Genomic DNA, 18,963 nt, shown 5'->3' on the forward strand with positions numbered 1-18,963 from the left:
TTCTATCTTTTTTGTAGGTAGACACAGCCTGATACTTGCCTCCAGATGTCTGAAGTACTTAGACAATCTAGTATCCTTGAATTTGCATCCAGCCCAAATGCCCTTTGGCAGCTTTATGCTCTATTATCCTTTCAGCATTCCTTCACTATAATTTGAACTAGTTGATAGTACTGCATTTGCTGTGCAGTGTGGATGTGGGGTTTTTTTCCCCTCCAACATCATTGACTGTCCTGTATCACCCTGAAGGTGGCAGCATTTCACTAGTGAATGGATTTATTAAATACTTAACTCTTTCTGGAATAAGAAATACCACATGAGCAGAATCATGTTTGGTTTACCTTCATAGCTGATTAAGCCATTAGGCCCAGACTTTTAGGAGCTTAGCATGCCTGGCTGAGGCCAGGCTTTCAAAGTATATTGAACTTGGCATTTCCCTTAGACTTTACAAGAAAGCTGGGGCTGCAGTGTGGTCAAGCTGATCAGTTCTCAAATCTGGTTGCTTTGATGTTGAAATAGGAATGGAGCTTTCTTGAAAGTTGATCTTAGGGCCTGCCTGTTTGGTATCACAACATTTCCATATGTTCCCTTTGTGCTGACTGATTTGTTTCAAATGCAGTACTGTGTCCCTGTTGCTGTTTCTGTGCTATTGAAATAGCATTCAAAATTTATCACTTGGAGAGACTATTTTAGTAGAAGGAGGCATTTTGCATGGTCAGTGCTAGGCAAAGATCTTTCTGTTGTAGACTACAGCTCTAAATGAAGTCTGGCTTATGAACCTTGCCTTGCAGGAAGATCTTGTCCACTATGTGAAAATAGTCCTTTGGTGAGTTCAAAGAGCTAAGAGAGAGGTTTAGTTTCCAGGAATGCTACATGTTGCCAGTGTTAGTTTAACAGCAAATCTAAAATGAAAATTCTTTAAACCCTTAAAACTTCTTTGAAGTTATCCCATGCAGTTGTAACTGGCTATAGGGGGAGGAAGTGGGCCATAATAATACTTTTCCACAATAGTACTTTTTTTTTCCCCTCCTTTCTCCACGGAGTCATTCATTCCTGGTTCCTTACCTGGAGGAAACAAATGCCAGTGTTTCTGAATCAGTATTGCTTAATGCTTTCAGATCTGCAGGTCACTTTTGAGGCCTGTGATATGTGAACAGGTTTGCTGCCTCTTAACTGAATGCTTCTTTCTTGTACCCTTGTCTCGGTGCAAGTGTTAGACTGAGCCCTGAACAGTCATGTTCCAAGTTAGGGGGCTTCTTGGAGAGGTGGAGATAGCTGCCTGTAGTTGGAGAAAGGGAGCATTACATGTGATGGGTTTTTTTTTCCCCCAAATGACCTGTCTCACCCCTTTCAGAGCGAAACTTCTGGAACCCTATCATGGTATTGCATGCAGTTTGGTTGGAATTTCATACTGGCTTTGAAACTAGTGCTATTCATAGCCACATTAAAAATATGTCTTAAGAAAACTCTGAATGTGGTTCTTGAAGGCAACAGGTAATCTACTTTGCAGGGAGCTATGTGAGGATAGGGAAAGGAGGAACATTTTCCTCTTCAGAAGAAGGGGATGACTTGCTTCTCTTCTCTCCTACTTAATATCTGCCTTTTAATCGCCTGAAGAAAGCGAGGCCCAGCCCTGCTCCTCCAGCTCCTCCAGGTGAGAGGAGCAAGGGTGAAGCCTGGCCCGGAGTCACGAGTGTCGGGGTGGGGGGGTACCTGGGGCCCCTGGCGGCAGCTCCCCGGCCCCTGCGCGGCCGGGTCGGGCACCTGTCAGAGCGGGGACGAAGGGAACTCGCTTCAGCCCCGCCCGCTGGAGCAGCGCCTGGGGGCCGCCGGCGGCCCTGGCCCGCGCTGTCTCCCCAGGCGGCAGCAGCCCCGGGGCGGGGCTGCTCTGCCCCTGCCGCGCCCGGAACGCGCCGGCCCGGCGGAGGTTTCCGCCCGGTGCTTCAGCAGCGGGACCGGAGGCGGAAGTGGGGGCGGCGGGCTGGGGTAGGTAGGGGTAGCGCGGCGGCGGTTGCGCGGGCTGTGGCGACAGGAACCGGGCTGGCCCCATGGCCTCCTCCTCTAGCATCGACATCGAGGACGCGACCCAGCACTTGCGGGATATCCTCAAGCTGGATCGGCCGGGAGGTGAGGGGACCGGGGCCCGAGGGGGCGCGGGGAGGCCGCTGCCGGTGGGCCCGGTCGCCGCTGTCGCCGCCGTGGCGGTGCCGGCCGCAGGTGTCAGGAACCGTGCTATCCTGCCCCAGACCTGCACCACAAACCTCTGCTCAGCCACTTGGCCCCGTTGGGGGGGGGGGGGAGGGAAGCACCTGTTCGCGGCCCACAGTGCGCTGTAGCTTTGCCGTCGTTGTTGCTCAGGGCCCTCCGTCTCGAGGCCGGGCCCTACCCGTAATTTGGGCCTCGAGCCCCACGCGACCGGAGCAGCACTGCCGTATGGTGGCCGCTGCCTGCCCGCCTTGCGCTCACTGCTGGGGCACTAGTGGCATCATTCTCTGTAGCTCGGGGTGGCTGGCTCCATCCCTCTGAGGTAAGAGCGAGGGTGGTCAGGGAGTCCCACTTGCCCTGAATCTTTTGCCAAGGAGCACAGACTTTAGTGGCAAAGTTTGTACCAGCTGGGTAAGGAGAGGACCCCAGTGACTGGTAGCTCAAATAAAATCCAGAGCAGGCCCTCGCTTACAAGAGACAGCATCTGTTGCTGAACAGGGCCTGGAAGCCGTGTGGACGCAAAGCTCACTTTTTCTAGTGAGCTCTAGTGATTTCTGAATTCTCTTTTCTAAGAGGTGTCGTTGTCTCTGAGTAGGTCAGCACAGTTCAATTCTCCACTCAAGTCTCTCTCCTTTGTTAAAAAAGTTTTGAGGTCTTTGAAGTTTTCTTACTGGACTGAGTGGATGGGGCTATTTGGTCTCTCTGAGATTGGCACTGTCCTCACCCTTTTCAGTCCCTTTTTCATTTGAATGTAAAATGGGCTTCGTGTCATAAACATCTCTCTAAAAGCAGTGGTGAATCTTCTCCCTTTGCTTTGAGCGATTATACTTCTCTGCTCTGAGTTCAGTGGATCAGTCAGTGTCTTTCTACCCATGAGAAATATCTGTAGTAGACGGCAATGGTCTTAGCAGTCAGCTGTATAAAATGTGTTCCAACTCCCTTTTAGCATAGTATCTCTCTCTCAACCCCCCAACATAGCTTTTGGACCTTCTGGACTGTTTCAGTCTAACCTGGTAGGGTAGTGAGCTGAAGAAGATTGTTCCTAGATGTTTTGCAGAAGCATAGTGTATGGATAGAGAACAGAAATTATGCCCTCTTCCTTTTCCCTCATTGAGAGCATAAAGAAGAGCTTCATTTTTTAAGTGTCCTGAGAGACAACACCCAGTCTGTCAGTACAAATACACTAATGCCAAGGCAACTACTGTATGTGCTGTCTTTTGCTTGGTCAAAACGATGAGAGGTTGGATGTAGGATTGTTGTGAGGGAAGTGGAGGCACATGGGGTGACAGATGCAAATCTGTCGTAAGCCAGGGTTTGTTAGTTTTGGTGTCCATAGAGAAACTTCTAATTAGTTGAAGTAGTTTCTCTTATTTTTGGAACACTTAGATTCCCCAGGATTTTAATACTAATAGTGTAAAAATACACTTCTCCTTTATAGTGCAAGGCTTTGTACTTGAAAGATTGAAAGGAGAACTCAATGCTGTGATGGGGAGTGTTTGTTTCATGAGCAATTCATGAACTGGAAGGATGTGTCGTAACTGGGAAATGGTTGAAGTTGTTCTCTCAAGGTGACTTGACTTCCCCCTGAAGCAGCTTCTCTTGCTGTTAGAAGCAAAGGAATTGGTCATTGAGAATGGCTTATATCTTTTCATTTTTCTTCTTTGAAATTGATTCCTGTCCTTTGCATCTCATTTTCTTTATACCTTCTCTGTCAACTCCAGCGCATGAGAAAGTAGTTAGGAGGAAAAGGAGTGAGTGGACTGCGAGTCAAGCAGTAACGCGCCTGTATTTGTGCTCAGCAGGAAGTGTTGCCTGTGTAGCAGCAGAGACTTTAAAGAGCTGGACAAAATGAAGAGCAAGAGTACTTGTTTGTTAACTGAAAGGCTCTGAAAGGCCTATGAACACAACAAAGGGAAAGGGAAATTGAGGGATTGATTCATCAAAGCTTTTGAATAGAAGCAGTGCCATGAATTGCATGTGAAGGGCTAGTCTTGTCTGGCATAACAGCTGCTGCTGTCAAGATCCTCTCCAGTTCTAGTTTCTGTTATTCGTAGCATTTACAAACTAAAATACCCCACAAAGAATAGTGTAGCTGCTTTCCAAGCCTCTGAACAGTAAGAAAGTTTTGCCTTGCAGTTATGAGCAGTATTATGTTATTCTAGGTGCTCTCCGAGCACGTGACGAGATGCTCCCTGCTCCAAAGAGTTTGCAGCTATTGTAACACTTTCTTTGTTCTGCTGTTTTTGGTGGTTGTGAAAATGCAGTTCCTCACCTGTACCCCATCTCTCTTGATAGAGGTTTTACTTGATTTCAGTGTATATCATTCAGAACTTCAGTAGCTCTTGCCTTTTTTTGGTGTCATTCCCTCAAGAAGGGAAACTACAAGATTAAGCTATTTGTCTCCCAGCTGAAGCATGACTGCTCTTCTGAGCTGTAGATAGGGTGTTGATGCTAGTGCAGGAGAGTCCCTCCTGGGGGTTCTGGGCAGAATCCTTTAATCCATGCTGAAATCTCCATTGATACTAGGTGTTACATGGATTCACCCAACTCACGTGACATTTGTTGGGGAAGTATTCTTTTTAATACAAAATAGTGTTACCAGGTGTAAGTTATGGTGGGAGCAGAAAGCGTTCTGTATCTTGCCTAAAAGGTAATGATTATGACTGGCTCTTCTTTCCCTTTGATGGCCAACGTTAGGGTGGCCAACATTTGTTTTTGTTTGCATGCTTACTGAAGATTGAGCCTCTTCCCTTCTTTTATACCTTCAGGGTTGTATGCACACTGCACCTCTGTCTGGATCCCACTAAGATGGAGTGGTGGGCTAAGCGCAGTCCTGACTTCAGTGTACTGTTACTGTGTCCACCAGCCTCTGTGGAGTGTTTTCTTTTTCCACCTCCCATGGAGCTGACATGAGTGTCCTGCTGACAAGCATAAAAAAGCTGAGATACTTATGTGAGCCTTTCCTGTTGTTGCAAATAGAGCAAAGAATATACACCTTTTGCGTCATCTCTCTCTGGCAGCCTGCAATGCTTTTGCTGCAGAGAATACTTCTCTGCTTTTGATTCCAAAGGGACAGTTGCAACTGATGGAAGTTGCTGCAACTGGACAAGTATCATGTGCTATAAGAATAATTAGCACAGTCTTAATCCTACAACAGCAAGCACAAATGCATTAGACGATTACCGGATTGCTTTCTGTGGCCTGAAGTTTCCTTATACAATGGGAGTTCAGTTGCTGTTTTATTCATGCGGTGCAGGTCAACTGAGGCCTTTGCACTCCAGCTGAGCACCCAGTCAGTTTCTCCCTTGGGTTACCCTGTAGCTGCACCTGCTTTTGATGTCCATCCATCTTGTAGTTGCTGATTTAATGTCTTTGTTCATAAACTGCGAGTTTTTAAACATTCTGGAGAATAAGTAATAGCTTCAGTTACCTGTGTAGGTAACAGCACTTATCCTGATGTATTAAAGCAATTAAACCAGTTTGGTAATTTAAAGTTTGCCATGTTTTCAAAAGACATGTCTCTTGCCCACAGTTTAGATTTAGATTTGGTAGATCTAGAATCTGTTTAGATTTGTTACATGTGCCAATAAGAGTGGAGCTTCTGGTCCTGCGAGCAGCCATTTTACTAGAGCTTAGCAGCAGTTGTTACCAAGCAACACTACGTGAAATTTCAGTTTTCAAAACCAGTGAAAATTTCACACAAAATTCTTTTGCTGAGACGAGTGGCTTTGACTTCTGTGTATTGATGCATAAGTGCAAATAGATTGGGCTTGCTTTCCGGTATGTGCTGTCAACTGTTCGCCTTGCTGATAAAATACTGATAGAGAAGATTCTCCTTCTCCCCCTGTTGTATTTGTCCCTTCTAAAAACCCTCAGAAAGTGAGGAGGGGACTGGCTCAGAAGCCAATTTTGGAAAGCAACAAATATATTATTTCCAGCTACCCCCAAACATTGCAGCTAACCACTGTGTTTACTTGCTGGACTTCAGAGAGCTCTCTGCAGCTATGATGGTTAGACACAGATCTTTCAAGAACCCTTTTATCTGGAACTCGAGTCTGAGATCGAGCAATCTGATATCAGTTCAGTCTGAGATCTTTAGTCTCTCTGATCCAAGAGTACTCACTCCTTGCTCCTGTTCATCTGTGTCTTTACTGGTCTGCTGGGGTTGCTTAACATAAGAAAAGGGCTGTGACTTAGCTCCCCTATAAGAAACTTATCTCCATGCAAACGAGCGATCTTACACATCCCTTTTTAGTGCAGAATATTTTTTCAAACTAATTAATCATATTAGTAAAATGATAGATCAGTAAAACCTAACAAAAAAAAAAAAAGAACAATTGTAAGTAATATGCTTCACACAGCAGTGTATCTTTTGAGTGGATGTTGTGCACAGGTGGTCATGCTTTTCCCTAGGTTCAGTGAATGAGAACCAGAGACCATCAAATTCGTATAACGGAGACCTGAATGGACTGCTGGTGCCTGATCCCATTGTGGCTGGAGATGGACCTTCTTTGTCTAAGCCGGTGCATCGCAGCATTTCTCTGGGAGTCCTGCAGGAGAAGCAAGTCATGTAAGTGTTGTCCAAGAAAGGTTGAGAGAGTGAAGAGAACACCATTAAAAACTATTCCTGGACAAGCATGGTGGGAATCTGACAGTGCCTTTTAGGTTGAATTGAGCTGACAGTTACGAGTTGATGCTGTTGATCACAGGTGTCAGAGCTCTGTGACTTTTGTGATGCTGGTGCATGGAGCCTCACATCCTTGCTATTCAGGAAACGAAGAGCATTGACGGAGCTATTTAGGGAGAATGGGAGCAAGACTGACCAAATGATGGACATAGCAAATCAGGATGGAGTTAAATTAGCAGAGCTCTGGGTGAAACTTAGTGTTCTTGTGTAGACCTCCAGCTAGACTGCTTCAGGCATGTAAGTTACCTGAGAGGCAACTTACGCCTGTGTGCAGGGGAGACCACATGCTTGTCCAGTATCTATTTCCCCATAACTTACAACAGAGCGACTGATCCTAAGCTGGATTCCTACCTAACTCTCTGCTGAGTTGTGCATGTAAATAGGTGTATTTTGGACTGCATACACATATTTCCTGCTTGTAAACTAAAGAGCATGTGCATGTAGAATACTTAGGATTTTTTTTTGTCATGTGAGTAATAACACAAGTCCGCCACTGCTTTCATACATCAGTCTAATCAGTGTAATACTTACCTTCATGCAGTGACTCTTTTCTTAACATCAGACCTCAAGTAAGTAGCTTTTGTTTCACTTTTCTGTTCGTAGTTCTGAGAGAGGATGCTATGAGAACCGTGAGTAACGTGCACTGCTGCTGCTGAGGTTCATCTAGTTGGCTTTGGTCTTTTTGCACTTTTTAGTGGTGGTGCTTTAACCAAGTGTAGGTCTGTGCTCAAGTCAGATTAATGAGCTGTGAGAGGAGACTGGAGGTTTTAAGCTGAGCAAGCCAGGTGCTTGACTCTCTTAGAATACCGAGAGATACATCGGGAAGGTAGACTCTGAACTAAAAATAGTTTTTGTTTTCAGTTGTTCAGCTTGGACCGACTAGATGCATAGATAAACGTTCTGCAATGTCGTTCAAAATTGCGGATACCATATAGCTAACCTCGGTTTATCTTCTTTCTGTGAATTTCTGTGTGATTTTTGCCGTTTGCCTTTCTTAAAAGCTGCCTTTCCGGTGATGACAGCTCCACTTGCATAGTGATATCAGCAAAAGATGTGGAGATAGTGGCCAGCAGTGATTCCAGCATCACCAGTAAGGCCAGAGGGAGTAACAAGGTAAGTAACAAAGGAAAGCATATTCCTGTCTCTTCTTTTTGGTCACCTTAGCTCAGTGAATGTTCCCGCTATTTTAAAACAGAAGTAACAATCTTCTTTCCTTTATTGTAGGAGCTAATAGTTACATAGAAGTTTGTCTCAGAGGTTACCAAGGGAAAAACAAATTGGAGCAGTATCTTGCAACTGGTTGTTACAGAGTCTGGCTACATTAACTTCTACTTCTCATAAATGAGTTCCATGATGTAAGCTGTAGGTTCCTGTGAAAGTGCCCTTCCTGCACTCACATGCTTCTCCTGTTGACTCTCTCTTCTCTGGTAGATCTTGACTATGGAGGGAGAGTTACTTTTGATAGCTTGTGAGCGTCAGTCTTGCTGAGGGCTCCAGCTGCAGAAGAGCCAATATGCTGAACTGGTGTTTGTAGCAGAGTACTACCAGCATGTGCTCAAAATAATTGGTGTTGCTCCGGAGAGAGAATGCTGGCCTTGGTCCTCTCAGCACTTTCCCATATTGTGTCATTTTGTTTCTCGGTATGTGCTGAATTAAGGGAACTCGGAGATCATAAATGAATACTTTACTGTATTATCCTCGTTTTCCACGGGTAATTCTGAAGATGCTCACAGGTGAAAGGGAAGATCCCTGCCATGACTTCCATAGTATTTTTTAATCCTTTATTCATAGTGGCAGTCTTTATCAAATAAGGCCAGGACTCTCAGTTTCTTGGAAAGCAGTATTAAAATTTAAGAGCAAGCATCATGCACCAAATGTGCTTCTATATTTCAAAAATATTTCGAGGAACTGGGATCCCCAGACATGGTGCTAATAAAGAGGTGAAACCTGCTTTGCTGTAGTTGAAGGTAGAGTGTTGTTCTGCAGGAACTCTGAAATTCAGTGAGTTGCATTCCTTCTTGCAATGGAATGAAGTAGTCGTCAGCCTCTAGAACTTTGAATATTTAGGCCTCTGCTACCTGAGTTTCAATAAGCAGCTCTTCTTGCCAGCTGCTGCCTATTAATTGTTACTGGTCTCTTTTTAGAGGAAGTCATGTGTTTGGCAAGTTTATTCCAGACATTTCTAATTTTTTTTTTTCCCCTCTCTTGAGCAGGTGAAAATACAGCCTGTTGCTAGATATGACTGGGAGCAGAAATACTACTGTGGCAATCTGATAGCTGTTTCAAACTCTTACTTGGCTTATGCTATTAGAGGTGAGAGATCTTCCTGTCTTGGATGTGATTTGTATTGATTTGCTCTGTGCATCTTTAAAAGAGGCAGAGTGTGCCTCAGAAGAAGGTATCTGGCAATAAGTGAAACACTTATTGTAATACTCAGATGAGAGTGCTGTTGTAGTGAGAATATAAGTGAAACTAGAGCTATAGTGGAGGGAACAGTTGGTGGTGTAAGAGTTTCCATTGAGAAGGAATGCTTTTCTGAAATTAGAAATGTGGTAAAGTGAAGGACTCGGTGGGGATGGGGAGAAGTTGAAGGATTGCATTGGTTTCACTGGACAGTAATCTGATGTTCAAATTATTACTCTAGTGAAATATCTGTAATAAACAAGTTTCTCTTTGGCTAAGTACAGAATCAGGCACATGGTAATTTGAGCAAATAGATGTTTGCAATAGATTTGCTTAAATAAATTCAGATTAGAATTTAAGGCTAAATTTGGAGAAGACAAAGAGCAATGCAGATGCACTGTGTTTTGGAGTAGAGAAGGAAAGAAAAGCAGAACAATGTAGGGAAAAATTGTTTCACAAAATAGATGAAACAAATGAACATTTGCTCCTCTGTGGTGTCTCTGGTCTCATATAACCATAGAGAGATTTTGGGGCCCAACTCTTTTCTTTCTTCTTAGAATGGCACCCCATCAGTTTGTCTGGTCTCTTACAAAATCTAATACTCTATTTCTGTGTTTTATCTAAGTGAGGTTATTCTAGAGTAGCTGTTCTTAGGATGTCTAGCCCTTTTGTATTGAAGCCTGGGTGCAGTAAAATATGGAAAGTTGAGTGATCTACCTGGGCTGACTTGGGCATCAAGAAGTGGAAACAGTAGGGTCACCATAAGCCTGCCTGTATTATAGCGATGCTTGTCTGAAATGGGAAAGTTGGAAATTTTGTTCAGATCATGCATTCTCTAGAGCTTTTTTGTTTTAGCCATGCAAGCCAAAAAGCATGACTTTTTTCCAGGTGAATGTTTATGATTTTACGTTACCCTTATAAAAGACATATCTGAGCTACCTGCACCTCCGTGACTCCTTTTCTGCAGTTACTGAAAATCAAATTGCAGTTAAATTGAATCCAGTCACTGGAGGTCAATCCTGGAAGTTTGGTCGCCTTGTCATCAGCTTCTGATAAAGATTTAGGCCTTGCATTTAATGAAAGCATCTTCCATGAGAAAAATCCTGTCCTTGGTGAGCCATGATATCAGTGCTTGTGGTAAAGAAACACTGCAGTGGCCTTGTGTTTTGGAATGAACTTATTCTACTTAAAAAGTCAATGGAACTCAGAATTTGCAGGGCTCAAGAAACTATAAGAGATGTAGGGAATTGAGCTGCCCCTTAAAAGGCTGGCAAAATCCTTCTTCTGCACCAAAGCTGAAAAGTGCAGTGAATGTTTATGCGTGTCCTGGGTCCTGAAAGGGCTTGTTAATGCGGCATCTGTTGGCATGGATTTTCATTGTGCTGTCAGTGCCAGCTTATGGCAGGATGGAAGCAGGAAATGATGGACTAGCTGCTGAAAACAAAGGCAGTCCTGTAGGGAAACTGCACAGATGAATGGTGACTTCTTCCTTCTGTCTTTTCTGCAGCTGCCAGTAATGGCTCCGCTATGGTGCGGGTGTTGAGCGTCAGCACTGCTGAGCGGACCTTGCTGAAAGGATTCACAGGCGGTGTGGCAGACCTGGCTTTTGCCCATCTCAACTCCAACCAGCTGGCATGCCTGGATGAGGCTGGCAACCTTTTTGTCTGGCGCTTGGCCATGGAGAAAGAGAAAATTCAGTATCTTGTCAAAGGAAACCTCATATCAATGTTTGTGGAATGGTTAGATGTGAATGCAGTTTCACAATTGCAACTTATTGCATAGCCTTTTCAGAATATCAGCTTGCAGGAGGGAGGTTGGTAGTTTTGCCCATCCAACAGACCTTCAAATGAACATCTAGTCAGTCAACCTGTGCCTGTACTGAAATTCTGGGAGTGACATCGCAGTGCTCCTCCTGGCAAAAGTAATTAGTGAGGAAGGTTTTAGCATCAGTGGGTCTGTGCTAGCTGGCACAGTGGACGCACACACAGCTGGGCAGTGTCAGTTTGACCACATGACAAAGCTTGTTACTCTCATTTGTCTAGTCCTAGCTCTTTTCCTCAGTTACTTTTCTGGGAAGGGAGATGTGACACTTACCTCCCACTCGCTTAACTTCCTTCCAAATCTGTCATCCCTGTTCTTTTGATGGTCTTGAAATTGATTTTAAAGTTTGATTGATTGCCATAAACCTTTTCCTTGTAATTGCTAGCAGTGACTGCTCAGTGATTTTTGGGAAGCGCCTCAGTCTATAGGATGTGGTAGTTTAGGTTGTGGCTTCTTAATTTTCTCATTGATGTATGTAGTCGTTTCAAAAGCAAACTACAATCACCTTTGCTTCAGTTAAGATTAAGATTTGTGTGGCTGAACTGGATCACTCAGCCTAGGGCAGTGTGGTAGCTTTTCTGCCTTTCTGTGGTATTTATTGTTGTTATAATGCTAGATGAAATTGTTAAACTTATCCATCAGCAGTCATTTGGATTGCACGTTCAAATATGGCTGTGTACTTCTGTTGTGATTATCGTGCTCTTGTTTGCAGCCAGCAAGTGAAAATTATGAGAATCTAAGCTGACTTTTGTCAGTTTAACTCTTTCCTGCCAGGGAGGAGAAGCTAGCCTGCCTGCTTTCTTAGAATCCTTTTAACTGATTTCTCTTTGAATCTGTGATCTGAAGAACTTTATCTCTAATGGTATTTGACTGAGGACCACAACTGAGTAGGTTATCGCTGGGCATCAGTAACACAGAATGTTTTATGTTCCTTAACCGTGGTGATCAGAGAGGAGATCTTAGTGAACATCAAACGACCTGACAATACCCCACTGAACACCTCTCGAAGAATCATCTGGTGTCCTTTCATCCCAGATGATAATGAGGAGAGTGGTGAAGAGGGAAGTCAAACATTGGCATTGTTGCATGAGGACAGGGTAAGAAAACCTTGCTTGTGAAACATTGTCCCTTTTTATTGTTAGAGGGAGAAGGGAATGAAGGGAAGAGCCCACATGGTTATAGGTGTAATGCTTTTTGTCTAATTCAGTCTGGGAATCCTCCCATAATATAAGGGGCAGGACTTCTCTCTTTGGAGGAGAGGTCACGCTGGTCTCTCTCAGTGGCTCAGGGAAAGAAAGTGATAACTTCTGGCCATCATCAAATATAGGGGACTACCAGAAACAAAATGTAGAGGGCCAGAGGCATCACTCATCTCCATTCAGGCTGAGTCAGTACCCGGCAGAGGGAGGTTGGTGAGCAGCAACTGTAATTGCCACAGCTGCCTATACTAAGTATAGCTGGGTGCGGGAAAGCTTCCCATGGCAAAATCAGTTGGAACTGGGAAGGTTTATATCACATACTTGCCATTGGGCTGGAATGTCAGGTAAGAATATAAGGAATCCTTGACTGGATGACCAGTAGTTGTAGAAATAAGCCTATGTACATACATGCTTATTTTCCAGGCAGAGGTGTGGGATTTGGACATTATTCGAACAAACAACAGCTCCTGGCCAGTGGAAGTGCCCAGCATCAAAGAAGGCTTCATTGTAGTGAAAGGTCACAGCACGGTAAAAACCTATTCCTTTTGTTTACTGTATCTAACTTCCCAGGAAACAGGGATATTTGGGGAAAAAATCCCCCTCCCTGCAAACAGCAGTGCTGAAAACAGTAGTAAGTCATCTGTCTGGCATGACTACATGTTGCAATTAAATAACTAGATGTCAATGAGTGATACAAATAAAGCAAGTGGGGCTGAGCTGAAATTCTTAACTTTTTGTTCTATTAACATAGTGCGTCCTCTGTGGGGCTGCTTACAGAAGGGACTTCCAGCTCTTTTTTGGGCAATTGTGGTGGGCAAGAGTATCATTCTTGAAATTAGTCTTACAGGTCAAACTTTTTCACGCTTTAAGACTGTGACGAGCTAAATGCACAGCAGTGCTAAGTAGTTCAACTTTTTTCTGTAAATTGCTTCTTTCATTCCCTGTTTGGCATGCCCACTGATTTTGGAACTGAAGTGAGGCATCTCATGTTTGTCATGGTTGACTGTTAACTCCCCAACCCTCCTCACCCTGCTTTATCTCAGTCTGCGAAGGCCACCTCTGGAGAGATATTGTATCAGACCATAAAAACTTTTACTAGCGTAGCTAATCAAAGAACAGTTTAAATATTCAGGCTAACTGCTCTTGGCAACTTAGTGCTCTCCCCTGTGCTTGAATTTCTGTAAAAGTTTGGAGTCCTCCTGACGTGGTATGTTACAGATCATGTAGGTTCTCTTTCGTTTTTACAGTGTCAGGAGTTGTAGTTCTTAGGATGATTGATATCAAACTTCTGGTGTAAAATAGTTTCTTAGCCAGTGGGCTGTGGGTAATAAAGGAGATGGGTATGTGCACACATAATAAGTGAGCTTTGTTTCAAGAGCCAAAGTGAAATTGTAGTCATTTCCTTTGAAAATGACTAGGAAAAAGTGCCTATAGTTCCAAGGGTCAGTTTGGCAATCTGGGCTGCATTTCAACTATTTTTTTAAAATCTTCTGATAAATGGAATGGCCGGGGGATCTGATAGGTGATGCCTTGAATATAAAGGGCACAACTGGAAAGAGTAATTTCAGTTCTTGGACAGGATGATGAGAAAGTAATTGTATCACCTAGGTAAAGCAAAGTACTTAATGACTGCAAACAGCCAGAAGATCCCAAAGCAAAATGAGGTCTGTTTGTAACGAGTGACAGTGGAAGCAGGAGCAGCATTATCTATTGCACTTAAATTTCTCTCTGGAAAGCGTGACTAGGATTAAAAATTGCCCTGTCAGTTCTGTGAAGGGGTAAGGTGCCTGGTGAGGTGTGTGTTAGAGAGATCTTGTCTCCTGTCCTACCGGGCTGTTAGTCGAATTCCTGTGTGAAGACAGTATTCTCTTTTTCTTAAAGAGCTATATAACATAACTTTTATGTGTGTGTGTTTTTTTTTTTTTTTCCTTCTCTCCTCTCTCTGCTTAGTGCCTGAGTGAGGGAGCACTTTCTCCAGATGGAACTGTGTTGGCCACAGCAAGCCACGATGGTTTTGTCAAATTCTGGCAGATCTATATTGAGGGGCAAGATGAGCCAAGGTAACTGGAGAATTAGAAAATAAGGGATCTTGGAATAGAGAACAGCAGTTTCTCTGTGAGACTTTTTCCTTGTTAGAAAATCACTCTCAGGTCATTATGAAGATACAGGGTGAACGTACTTTATAGTAGTTTGTGGCTGATGAGTGCTGTTACATCACTCAATATCACACATGCTTAAAATTTGGTGAACTTTAGACAGAAGCAAAGAGCTGTGTCTGGAAGCATGAGTCCTGTGCATTGTACATGCTGTAGCCAAACTCTGTTGCACTGTCCTGCACATGCAGAAGGCTTCTCTGAGCTTCTCCTCTCAGTGTTGATGTCTTTTATATATGGTGTCCTTGTTGAAACACCAAACCAAAGGGCAGCTTTTTTTTTCCTCTCTCTTATTTTGTCACAATCTGTGGCTGCATGGGGTGTGATCCCCTTGTCAATTTATATAAGCCTTGTAAACAGCTACCAGTTGATAACACTTGGTGACCGCTGACATAGCGCTTTGTTCAAACAAGTGATAAGATGTTCAGAGCCCACCTCTTATTCCCCCCGCCCTACCTTCACCAGTCCCTGCATTTTTGCTGTTTTATGATTCTTTTTTAGGTGTCTCCATGAGTGGAAACCCCATGATGGTAGGCCCCTCTCCTGCCTCCTCTTCTGTGACAACCATAAAAAGCAAGACCCAGAGTAAGTTTCAAATCTACTTTGAGTAGCAAAGTTCAGCAGTGTCTTCCAACTCTACCTTTGGAGGTTTCCTCATAATTGCACAAATTTAGCTTTGTGGCAGGAGCAAATCCTGTTCTGTTTTGCAATAAGTTTTCTAGTGATGGAAAAAGTATCCATTCAGAGGGACCTGGACAGGCTGGAGAGCTGGGTGGAGAGGAACCTCCTGAAGTTCAACAAAAGGCGAGCACAGGGTGCTGCACCTAGGCAGGAAGAACCCCAAGCACCAGGACAGGCTGGGGGCTGACCTGCTGGAAAGCAGCTCTGCAGAGAAGGCGCTGGGCGTGCTGGTGGGCAAGAAGTTAAGCATGAGCCTCAAGCATAAGCATGAGGAGTGTGGCCTTGTGGCCAAGAAGGCCCAGGGTATCCTGGGGTGCGTTAGGAAGAGCGTTGCCAGCAGGTGGAGGGAGGTGATCCTGCCCCTGTCCTCAGCCCTGGGGAGGCCTCACCTGGAGTACTGTGTCCACTTCTGGGCTCCCCAGTACAGTCCAAGAGAGATACGGAGCTTCTGGAGCGAGTCCAGCGGAGGGCTACGAAGATGAGGAGGGGACTGGAGCATCTCTCCTGTGAAGAAAGGCTGAGAGAGCTGGGCCTGTTGAGCCTGCAGAAGAGAAGACTGAGAGGCGATCTCATCAATGTGTACCAGTAGCTGAAGGGGGGGTGTCAAGAGGCTGGGGCCAGTCTCTTCTCCGTGGTGCCCAGCGACAGGACAAGAGGCAACGGGCATAAACTGCAACACGGGAAGTTCCGTCTGAACCTGAGGAAAAACTTCTTCACTGTGAGGGTGACAGAGCACTGGAAGAGGTTGCCCAGGGAGATTGTGGAGTCTCCTTCGCTGGAGATATTCCAACCCCGCCTGGATGCGATCCTGGGCAATGTGCTCTAGAGGACCCTGCTGGAGCAGGGGTGTTGGACTAGATGATCTCCAGAGGTCCCTTCCAACCTCAACCATTCTGATTCTGTGAAAAATAAGACACCGGAGCACAGCCTGAAGTTACCTTAATTCTACTGTCAATTTCAGGACTGTGAAGAGCTAAGCAATGAAAATCCTGAGTCACAGTCTTTTCAGGTTTGCAATATGGTTAGTTTTACCTGGCCTGTTATCAACTGCAGAAGAAATTTGATGGACAAAAAGAGCTCTTTTTTTTTTTTCTTTTTTCCTTTCGTTAGTCAGTTATGGCCTTATGGTTCTTGGGTGCTGAGAGTGCTATACTGGTTTTCAATGTGCCTCAGAAGTAGAAATTTTCTGAGAAGTTTAAGACACTTGGGCAAAACCAGCCATGGGCGGACCATGAGAAACTTCTCTGTGAAATGACCTTTTGGGAGGGACCAGATCTTCTTTGAGATAATCTGTTTGTGTTGTGCCTGCAGGGTTCCCTTCTGGAGATTTCTTATCACAGGAGCAGATCAAAATAGAGAGTTGAAGATGTGGTGCACTGTATCTTGGACCTGTCTGCAGACTGTCCGGTAGGTGTTGATATGCTGATTCTGATATGTTGATATTGATGTGTTGATATTCCCCTGAACAGTTAGATTTAGTTTGACGAGTCAGTGGATCATAGCAAAGCTCTAACCTTTTGGGTTTGCTTGCTTTGCACAGTTGTCTTAGGTGACCCTAATAGAGTCTAGCCCCAGCTAATATCTCTTCTTTTGCCAATCTGGCATATTTTTTGAAAGATATGAGGACTGTGGTAGACTGCCAGGTCAGGCTTTGGTAGTGCAGGGGAGATTGGTGACTGTTATACTGTCACAGTGGTGTTACCAAGACCTCTTGTGTTCACTTTGGTCTGCAGAGCGCAAATGTACCTGTAGCCTTAGGAGAGGCATTCCAAATAACACTCCTTCAGTGCTTTCTTCTATAAAAAATTAGCTATTCAATAACCAACTTAGCATCTCTTTCTGTTACTGCTTTTTCTGATTTAAAGAATTAGAAGCTGCTATGTTGACAGAGCTGAAGCAGTTATACAAGACTTACTTGCTGAGCCCTATAGCTCCAGAAGTTCCAATTCCCCTTTAGTCCATCTCTTCCCTCCACTTGCTAGATTCTTTGATTTTGCTGGTGGATCATGGGCTCTCAGGTCATATGCTCATGTAAAGCCATTCCTGAATTGCCCTCCTAAAATGAGAAGAATGTGGCACAGGCATGCAGCTGAGTACTGCTTTTTCCATCTCATACTGCAGAAGGTCGGAGCCCTAAGAAGGGTTCTTCTGGTTTGGTGGATCTCTGGCTTTAAACCTATAGCTTTGGGCCTTGTCCTCCTATGAATGTGGAACACGTTAAGTAATTACAGACTGTCATTTTGCATTTAAAATGTTCAGAATCCATAATTAGATCCTGTCCTGTGATCTCCCTGCTGGTCTCTTAGCTGATGTAGGCATTGATTTCTGTGATGATGCTTACATTCTAGTGGGTGGAGGCACTGTAATATGGCTGTAAACCCCTTAAGATGTTTTTTAATGAATTGAGTTTCATAGTAGTTGTTTTGATTGTGCTGATGTGCCTTACTTTCTGCATCCTGCTCTTGTTCGTGGATCTAGCTTTTCTCCAGACATCTTCAGCTCTATGAGTATTCTTCCCAGCCTGAAAGTCTGCCTTGACCTCTCCGCTGAATACCTGATACTGAGTGATGTGCAAAGAAAAGTAGGTGGCTCATTTTTTTACTGTCTGTGTGGGTAATGGTGACAGAAGGAGAAATGGCCTTCTCTGTGACTTGTTCTGCTGCTTGCGTCTGGGCTTTGCACGTTAGCGACTGAAAACGCGCAGAGGTTGGCCCCAGCTTTTCCTCTCTAAGAGGACAAATAATAACAGTTTGGCTGATTAATCTCAAGGAGCCTCAAGGATAATTTTTGAACCTTAAAGTAAAGCTCTTGTTTGCAGGAAGCTGAATGTGGCACGGTAGGATTGAGTTCCTGATCAGCATTGACTCAGAGAACAGCATGCTTTTGATAGTCTCTTGAGTGTTCTGTTTCAGATTTAAATGCCTCAGACTTTATTCCTCGTGTTATTCCTGTGGTTCCAGGTCTTCTTCAGGTGCTGAGCTTTATAGTGTGGACGCACACTCGCACACTCTGCTCTGAAATCCCTTTCAGAGGGGATTCCAGTCCCCAGTGACTTACTGTTTCTTATTCCTCCAGGTCTTGTATGTGATGGAACTGATGCAGAACCAAGAGGAGGGCAAAGCTTACTTTAGCTCCATTTCCGAGTTCCTCCTTACCCACCCAGTTCTAAGCTTTGGTATCCAGGCAGTGAGCCGCTGCCGGTTAAGGCATACTGAAGTGCTCCCAGCAGAAGAGGAAAATGACAACTTGAGTGTGGGTAGGTGACGAAGACTTTGGCTGCTGTGAGATCAGGATGTCTCTCTTGACTAGTTGTGCCTTTCTCAAAAAGGGCTCACTTTCTTCTTCTCTTCCTCTGTATGAAACTCCTGCCGTACAGCTAAAGTACTTCAGAGAAGCACAGTAGAGTTGGTTACAGAGGACTTTCTGGAGGTCTCTGGTCTAACCTCCTTCAAAGCAGGAATATTGCTGGCAGTAGATTAGGTCAGCTGTGGCTTTATCTAGTTGCATATTGAAAATGGTGGTTCTCTCTGTGCCCTGGTGTCCTGTTCCAGCTCTGCACCACTTCCTAGAGAAAATGCTTTTGTAAGAGCCAACCTGAAACTCCCAAACCACAGTTTATCACCCTTGCCCCTTACCAAGTGGAAACTCTTCTGAGGTGTTTCTGTTACTAAAATATAGTGCAGGATTGTGCAGGATTGAGTGAGTGGAAGTGACCCTTTGGTTAAGGTGTAGGATTAGCTGCCCAGGATCTGAGTGGTGATGCTTGAAGGATCACATAGCTTCCTTGCTCTCAGCAGAAACAGGCAGCATACTACCC

General features: G+C 44.5%; 1 protein-coding gene across 2 annotated transcripts in view; it reads left to right on the forward strand.

Moving 5' to 3' along the window:
- The first annotated feature begins 1,905 nt into the window (after positions 1-1,905).
- Positions 1,906-18,963, forward strand: part of EDC4 (enhancer of mRNA decapping 4) — a 40,162-nt gene continuing 23,104 nt past the window's right edge. The window contains exons 1-12 of one of the 2 annotated variants that reach the window (XM_068955583.1): positions 1,906-2,124; positions 6,616-6,772; positions 7,891-8,002; positions 9,103-9,202; positions 10,800-10,989; positions 12,063-12,210; positions 12,736-12,840; positions 14,263-14,372; positions 14,967-15,050; positions 16,458-16,553; positions 17,625-17,727; positions 18,222-18,402. In XM_068955583.1, coding sequence (XP_068811684.1) covers positions 2,046-2,124; positions 6,616-6,772; positions 7,891-8,002; positions 9,103-9,202; positions 10,800-10,989; positions 12,063-12,210; positions 12,736-12,840; positions 14,263-14,372; positions 14,967-15,050; positions 16,458-16,553; positions 17,625-17,727; positions 18,222-18,402 — 1,465 coding nt within the window. In that variant the 5' untranslated portion in view covers positions 1,906-2,045. The remainder of the gene's footprint in view (positions 2,125-6,615; positions 6,773-7,890; positions 8,003-9,102; positions 9,203-10,799; positions 10,990-12,062; positions 12,211-12,735; positions 12,841-14,262; positions 14,373-14,966; positions 15,051-16,457; positions 16,554-17,624; positions 17,728-18,221; positions 18,403-18,963) is intronic. The other variant, XM_068955584.1, reaches the window with a different exon arrangement.

The sequence above is a fragment of the Struthio camelus genome, chromosome 10, assembly GCF_040807025.1.
Source record: "Struthio camelus isolate bStrCam1 chromosome 10, bStrCam1.hap1, whole genome shotgun sequence".
NCBI lineage: Eukaryota > Metazoa > Chordata > Aves > Struthioniformes > Struthionidae > Struthio > Struthio camelus.